This window comes from Citrus sinensis, chromosome 8 (assembly GCF_022201045.2).
Source record: "Citrus sinensis cultivar Valencia sweet orange chromosome 8, DVS_A1.0, whole genome shotgun sequence".
Taxonomy (NCBI): domain Eukaryota; kingdom Viridiplantae; phylum Streptophyta; class Magnoliopsida; order Sapindales; family Rutaceae; genus Citrus; species Citrus sinensis.
Genome location: NC_068563.1, coordinates 28439831 through 28448065, shown reverse-complemented (window position 1 = coordinate 28448065; position 8235 = coordinate 28439831). Strand labels below are relative to the sequence as shown.

The window sequence follows — 8235 nt, the reverse complement described above, 5'->3', positions numbered from 1 at the left end:
ATTTATTGATTAATCTCTGGCCAAGACAATGACTCAACACGTTGAAGCTTTGTATATATGTCTTGGCAGGAACGCTTCGTGGGGACGATCCTAAAAAGGAATGCAAACTGAAAACAACTGCATTCATGTGGCGTGCCGATTGAATAGTTACTACCGATGCATTTGTTCATCATTAAAGATGGTATTATTTGACTGTTTTCTTTTTTTTTTAATTGGACAATGGTGGTGTCATGGAGTATTGGGCCGGGTCGGTGCTCTCCAATTCCGCATACACGCTGCTCTTGTTGAGCCCTCCACCCAAGAAAACTTGAGCAAATGTGTAGTCAAGCCTCAACGCGTAAATGGGTTTTCATTTTTGTTGGATCGTAAGGCTTTGAATTTTGTCTACACTCCAATAGCACAAAAAGCTTCGAAAACTTTAAAACCAGTAAAACAAACTCTCATTAGCTTTTTTTTTTTTTTAATTATTGTTCATAATATAACTCATGTTACATGATATTGTAACTGATATTTATAAATCAAACTATTATTATGTCTATTCTACTCACACTTAATAAGCGAGAAGATTACCTCAACTCAATTATACATTATAATAAAAAAAAATACCATCATAATACATTTATGGGAATTCGAATTGTTGCCCTTACATTTGGAGGGTAGTAACCCTCAAAGGCCGAGTGGCTTACAAACTCCCATTAGTTACAATGTAAAAGTGGAGAAAATTACTAATGTGAACAAAAAAAAAGAAAAAAAATTGAAAGAGCAGGGCCATCATAAGATGATTTGTTCCACTAACGATAAGATATTTTATGCATCTAGTAATTAATATGGCTAATGTGAGAAATGACTAATGATTCTTCCCCATGAGTTGTCTTCGTGTATGTTAACTTTCTATGCATCTACAAGTTGATATGGTTAATGTGATAAATTAGTAAATGACTTGGAACTTAGGACTTCTCTATAATTGTATGAAGTGAAACTGAATCAAAGTCCAAAGAATTATGGTCTTTGAATAGATAAAACATAAATGATTATGTGGGATGCAAAAGATTTAATGTGATCATATTTTATCCTTAAAAACACAATGTGGTGAAACCAAGAAGTCAAAAACATTTCTGCCCAACTATTAAGAAATAGAAAATGGTTACAAATGTTGGATTATGATTTTTTCCTGATATGATCATGTTCTGAATAAATAAGTCAATTACTGATTTGTAGTTAATAAATAAAAAATAAAAAAATTGAATCTTACCCATACACTATCACTAAAAGACATATGACATAAGATCTTGAAAAAATCAGAAGAGATCGGATAATGTGAGGATCATTTTCCACCAATACTATGATACCTTTCAAAACTCGAAGTGTTGATTTAATGATGTATAAATTTGACTAATTATTTTGCATAAGAAAAGAGTAATTTGGTTGTGACTCTATATATTCCTTGCAAGTACTGTTAGTATGAGAGCATCTGCAAATGAAGAAAGTGGAGAAAGAGAAAAAGGGCACCTACTAAAGTTTAAAGAGTAATTTAATCGAACAGGTGGCGTGCATTTGGGATTCCAATGGAGCAGGAAGCAGACTCGGCTTACAAGCTTCTTCTCTCGTGTCCACATGGTTTTTCACCATCCGAGGTATCTCTTTTAATTCACTCTCTCATCAGATTATTTTGACAGTCTCCAATTGATGGAAGCATGCGAATATTTTAAGTTTCTCTGAATGAATTGTTATTGTGGGTGTAGGTCTCTGTGGTTTTTGATGAATCATATGATAGGGTTCCTCATCCAGACAATAACTTAGAGAACTCCATTTCTGAGGTACTACTCATTGCTGCAACTTGGGATTGTATTGAATTTGGTTATTGAATCTATCTGTTGAGCTTAATAATGGACCTTTAATTATTTTATTTCAAATTTAAATGGATTATAAAGGAGATTATTATTATTATTTTGTCCTTGTTATGGGCTGAAAATAACTACATTTTGAATATACACTGTAAATGGCCTTGGTGCTCTTTTTTCATATCGTTAAGGATTACGTGTATACAAATATTGGACATCTGCTGATTTAAATTCGGAATAATTTGTACTTTTTCTTTAGATATGGGATTCAAGGGTTCAGATCAACAAGTCCTTGTTTAATGGTCAAAAGTTCAGGGTACGTTGAACCTCTTTCTTACTCAAAATTTGATCAATTGATTGTGTATGATATATTTTGTCTATCTGTTTTCTAATATAGTTTCATTATTATGTTTCCGTGACTTGACTATTCTGGAAAGATCTTTGGAGGATCAAACTGTGTAGTTATAGGGCTAGTCAATAAAGGTTTATGCTGCATTTTTTTATTTTGATAAATATTAATCTGACTTGATCTCACTTATAACTTGTTCACACATTTACAGTATGGAGGGCATATAATGCAAGGTGAAGGTGGATCCAGCGTAGAATCTCATGTGTGCCTCCATCTTGGATTGACAGATTATAGGTTCCTATCTCTTTCTTTGCACTTTCGTTGTTGTGTGGATAACTTATTATACATTTAATCCCTACTAGTTGTACGTTTAGATGAGTTTCAGCCTCTAACTTCGATTCTCCTTACAATGGATACTTTGCTTCTTGGACATATGATGACCATGAATGGCTGCTGTAGGCTTTAAAGTTTTGTACTTTTGAATTTAAAATTTGGCATATCACTTCTGTTAGAGATCCCTCCAGTAGTGATTCCATGGAAATGACTGTGGAGTAATTTCCGATGCCTCAGATTCTCAAAAAGTTCTGGTGCCCACACTGCACTTCTATACTTACATCGTATAATTGGAGAGTTTTGTATCATTACATGGAAAATAATAAATGAATCAAAATATGCCACCCAAAGAGTAACATTGTGATCATCCAAGTTGCACCCTGATCTCATTTTCTGCTAGCCTTCACCCCTCTTGAAGGAAGGTAAAATATTGAAAAATAGTCTCCAGATCCCAAATCAGTAAGGTGAGGCAATTTGAAGGACTTTTCACCATTTATGACCTTATAGGTGTAATTTCAGTGTTTATCCTTCTCCAGCCTTTTAAAGTTCTTTCTAGAATTTGAAATTCATTTAGCGTGAATTCAGAGTTTCGATACGAGGCAGACTGAATTTCGATTCTTCCTTCATGTCACTTTTGTACCAACCACTTTCTTTTGCTGTTCAACCGCCTACTTTACAAATAGCTTTTTTATTAGAGAATGATGAATAAAATCTCTAATGCTGTTTGAAATATGATTTCTTAGAGGTTATTGTTAAGCAGGTGGGCCATGAGTATCTAAATTTTCTACATAGTATCTTTAGTCAGTTTGAGAGTATGGTTCCTACTAAACAATTCTTACTCCTGCATATTGTTACTATCATCTAACTAATTTAGTTGGAAGAATGATGAAAGCAACATATCACCGTTATTTCCAAAGTTCAATTTTTGATTTAGCCTTCCATTGATTCTCTTATTAGAATTCATTCTTTCTTGCAGTGTTTTCCAATATCAGTAGAGTTACTGAAGTATGATTTTACTGTAATATTTTGATTTATTAGATATCTCTCACCGATGCTCTTCTTCCAAAATAATTGTTCATTTCATCTACTTGATACCCAGGACTTTTGTGGGTACAAACTTGAATCCTTTGTGGGAGAAGTTTCTGGTTCCATCAGAAGGTATATTTGCAGGAATACAACATGTTTATGTTTATTCATCCAATGCCCTTAACCTGACGATAGTCTAAATTAATATTGCATGTCAGTACACAAGTATGCAGACCATGTTTGTCTTGCATCTTTCTACCCCCACTATTGTAAGTACTCAGTGGAACTAGGAGGTATAAATGATAAAATTGTTAGTGGAAACTTTGAATGTCTTTGTTCAGATAAAATTATAAGTGATTTTCTTTATTCAGAAATGATGTATGCAATAATTCTTATTTCCATGTGCTAAGCTCGACTCTTTTCAAAAGCATAGTAACACTTGATTGTGACTGTTGCAGATCTACTTATCAACTTCTTAACATATGGCATTTTAAGTGTCTTTTGAGTGATTCTTTTCTTTTGAGCACTAGTAGCTTCACCTTTGTGTAGATGATGTGATCCAATGTCAGCACACTGCAAGTCCCTTGGGTAATGGTGCAGTGGTAGAGACATCTGACAAGAAAATACTCTTGTTGCAAAGAAGTAATAATGTTGGCGAATTTCCTGGGCACTTTGTCTTTCCAGGAGGCCATCCAGAGGTTTTGCATCCTTACTTGTCTTTTTTTACTAGCCATGCATTCAGATTCCTTATTTTGTTCTATATCCTGCTGAGGTAGGGCAGTTAGTTTTCAGCCTTAGTTTGATTCTGGTATCTGAATGCCTGAATGCAGTTTGTAGTCTACCATTAACTATCTTATTTGTGCATTCACAATGAGGCTATATATTTGATGATTAACAGCCCCAGGATGCTGGAATTACATCTCATCCGTGTGGGTCAACAGACTCTGAGTTTATAAACCAGAAGGTTTCTCAAGAAATGTTTGACAGCATTACTCGCGAAGTGGTTGAAGAAATTGGAGTACCTGCAGAATCTCTTGTGAGTTACAGTCTCTTAATCAGATACCAAGTTGTTGTCCCTGCTCTCTTACTTTGTGGATATATGTGTACAAGTACCTAAGCCACTGATTTTCTCCCAGTGCAACCCGCTTTTCATTGGTATATCCCGCAGGCGTTTGAATGTTAGACCAGCTGCTTTTTTCTTCATAAAATGCAGTCTTCAGTCAAACGAAATTCAACAGTTGTATTCTACCGCACAAGATGGCTATGAATCAACCCAACTTTTTGCAGTTTCAATGGTATGTTCAACTTTTTACAAGAAAAAAGAAATTTCCTTTCAATCTTATATTGCAAAAACATGGTTAATTTTTGTGCTCGAGTGCTATGCTTTACTTTTTAGCTATTAGTCAAGCATATATCAGAATATTATGATTTGAGCTGAAATTACGGGTTATTGCTTAAAACATTAATTCAGTTAATTAATTTAACATTTCATTTACATGGTGACATAATACTTATGTTTTCTGTCTTTTCAGATTGAGTTGGAGAACATGGCGTCTAAAATGCCTGGCTGCCATCAAGGTGGATTTGCTCTTTATAAGCTGATGGTAGAAGCTATGAATAATATACCACAAAATTCATGAGAGCCCATGGCAGTCTGCGGCTTTGCTTTTCCTCCACTAATATTTTACATTATAGTTGATAAACAGTAGAATTGAAGGAGACGTACTAGATTCTTTCTCTAAAAAGGTATAGTTAATCAACACAAGATAAAGGCATGATTATGCAAGTGCATTTATTTTTCTTTGCTAATTGATGCACGTGACTGTTTTCATCAAAATTATTGTAAGTCTTTCGTGAGTTAATTGATTATATTTATCCGACTTGTTTTAATGATATTTCACGCTGCAGTATGACCCTGTTGTGTGCTCTTTTGTGTAATTGGCACCAAGCTTGCATTGGACGCAAGCTATCCTTCTAGAGCGAGAATATCGATTTCTGATTTATAAACCTAGAAATAGGTCAGAGAAGGTAAGGTAGCGTTATTATTATTATTTTTTTAATCTGAAATTTAATTAGGTCTCAACTTTCTTCGAGTCTGAAGATAACTATTTATTTTTTTATTTTTTATTTTTTTATAGCCGAGTATAAATGATATCTTATTTGTTTTTATAAATAAAAAACATATTAAACGTGATTATTTGACATTTATTTTCTTGTAAATAAATAAATAAATAAATTTTGTAGTTTAGGAAATAAATATAAAATCAGGTAACTTACAAAATGAATTTAAGTATTGATTTAATTTGATGGCAACTCTTTATGAGGAGGTGCCTTTTGAATGCTAAACTCCCGATTCAAGTAAAGTACACTAGATGGTGTGATATTGGACCACGAAATCTAATTCCATATTTTAGGACTTAAGTTCCCCATGAGTTAAAGGTATTACTCCCATTTCTTGATTCTCCTCCCCCCCACCACCCCCCCACCAAAAAAAAAAGTGTATGGAATTTGCAGCATGTCCATAAGGTGAAATTGGTGTTTGAAGTCATAAATTGACTTTGGTATCGATTAAAGTACTAAAGTATGCTCTTAGTGTAAGAGACTTAATGAGGAACTGGCAGTAATGCTCTTCCTTTGAAGGGGAATATCATCGCAGGGATGGATGCCTATTTAAATGGCTTAACAATTACCAAAACCTGTTCTATTTTCAATTGGCTATGTACGTTACGTCTCCCTAAAGTTCAGTTAGATCAATTTGTTTTTTTAAGTTGTTTGTAAGGCCATCTCCAATGCATAACACCATTTTGGTGTAACACCAACACCAAAAATGTATATTTTTCACACCAAATTACTATTTCATCTCCAACCCATTTACACCAAAAAGAATATTCTTTTTTTTATTCCTTTAATTCTCAAGAATTAATTCAATTAACACAATAAATATTACTGTTAATATAGATAATTAAGTAATAAGTAATTTTATATCGATTAACAAAAAAAATATAGAAAGTTATTAAATTTGCATTTAATTAACTAAATTAGTACATTATGAAAATTAAACATTACATTAATATAGAAAAATACAATAACAATAAATAACAACAATAATATAGAAAAATACAATACAATAACAATAATACTCTAGTTATTCGAATTACTAAATTCATTCCATAAATGATCAATTAGTGCATTTCGGAGTGCAATGTGAGCCTCTTTATACTTGATTTGTTTGTGTCGAGTAAGAAATTCTTGAAATCTAGTATTCTCATCTACGCTCATATCCACGGTTGGTATTGCAGCTTGCATCCAATCATTAATTGTTGCATTAATATCACGTTCATCTTCGATTATCATATTGGCCAATATTTTGATGATATTGGAGGATCTAATAATGATCTCCAACATTACTAAATAATTGTTCTAATTTATGCTAGTAGCAGTAGCTTTTTTAATTTGTGTTAATTTAATTTTGTAATTTTAATTTTGTAATGTGTAATCTACTAATTAATGTTATTGGCATTTTTATTTTTATTATTAATTTTTGTGTTGAATATTTTTTATTTAAAATATTAGTATAATATTCAAAAATTAAAATAATAATAATAATAATAATAACTTAAAATATTATATAAAATAGGATATATATGTAAATAAGATAAAGTAATCAAAATATTTGAGATTTTTTTCGTAGCACCAAATATAGTGTAATGAATAGTGTTACACCATATTTGGTGCAATCATATTCATTACACTATTTTGGTGTTGATTTTGGTGTTATATTAAAAAAGTATTTTATACCAAAAATAATATCCATATAAAAAATGATTTGATGTTAGGTTTAGTGCTATATTGAAGATGCCTTAAGTTCCACGAAGCCTTAGGTTGTAAGATAAAGAAAAGTATATCCACTTGTTCACGCAAGACAAGGGAGATCCCTGCTGGGTCAAAAACACCTTTTCGAAAGGTGGAGTCAATCTGTCAATGAGAGAGAAGCTGAGAAGGTTGGCAAGAAACGTTTTCACTATTATCATCTAATCAGTAGCATTTTAGACTTTGGTTGCTTCCGTAGTTATCTCCTAACTTATCATGCATCTAGACTTCTAGAGTATCTTGTTTGTTTCTCTTTTCATATTTATGGCCCCCTTTTTTTTTTTTTTTTTTTTTTTGACATTGAATTGGTACAAAATGAATTTTAATCATATGATGAAGATTTTTCTCATGCCTAACCTACACAATTAGTCAGCCGCAATTGAAGATTAGTTGTCGATACACTAGGACATTTGTGATTGAGATTTTGAGTTGACATGGCTGCGTTATTTTTATAACCAACGAAATTTGGGCCACTCTATCAATGATCAATCAATTATATACTCTTAGTATAGAAATCTGCTTCCTTGTGTTAGCAGTGGTTTTTGACTTTTATCTTACTAGTTAGCTATGAACAAGAGAAGTTGTTTTGATTTCTCAATAGTTTTTCGGTAATCCGTTTGGTGCAGTTTTTTAAGTAGAGTTTATTTAAATAAAATTTTTATTTAAAAAATTTTAATTGTTTAATTGGTAATAAAAATTTATAAAATTACTTTAATAGGTAAATTTTTTTAAATTATGTTATAAAAAGAATAAAATAAAATTGTCAAATAAGTATAAGATATTTTAATATTTAAAAAAAAAACTTTTTAATCTCTA

General features: G+C 32.0%; 1 protein-coding gene across 1 annotated transcript; it reads left to right on the top strand.

Moving 5' to 3' along the window:
• The first annotated feature begins 1332 nt into the window (after positions 1–1332).
• LOC102617235 (nudix hydrolase 9) lies at positions 1333–5442 on the top strand. The gene is made up of 9 exons (XM_006488176.4): positions 1333–1634; positions 1743–1817; positions 2101–2157; positions 2402–2484; positions 3623–3681; positions 4099–4247; positions 4448–4585; positions 4686–4844; positions 5082–5442. The coding sequence occupies exons 1-9, from the start codon at positions 1566–1568 to the stop codon at positions 5187–5189; spliced, it is 897 nt and encodes a 298-aa protein (XP_006488239.1). The 5' UTR covers positions 1333–1565; the 3' UTR covers positions 5190–5442.
• Positions 5443–8235: the final 2793 nt, after the last annotated feature.

Excerpts from the sequence above, each read along its gene's own strand:
- LOC102617235 (XM_006488176.4), top strand. The coding sequence starts at position 1,566 with ATGGAGCAGGAAGCAGACTCGGCTTACAAGCTTCTTCTCTCGTGTCCA. Across the intron at positions 1,818-2,100 it reads TAGAGAACTCCATTTCTGAG|ATATGGGATTCAAGGGTTCA; the intron begins GTACTACTCATT and ends CTTTTTCTTTAG. Across the intron at positions 2,485-3,622 it reads CTTGGATTGACAGATTATAG|GACTTTTGTGGGTACAAACT; the intron begins GTTCCTATCTCT and ends CTTGATACCCAG.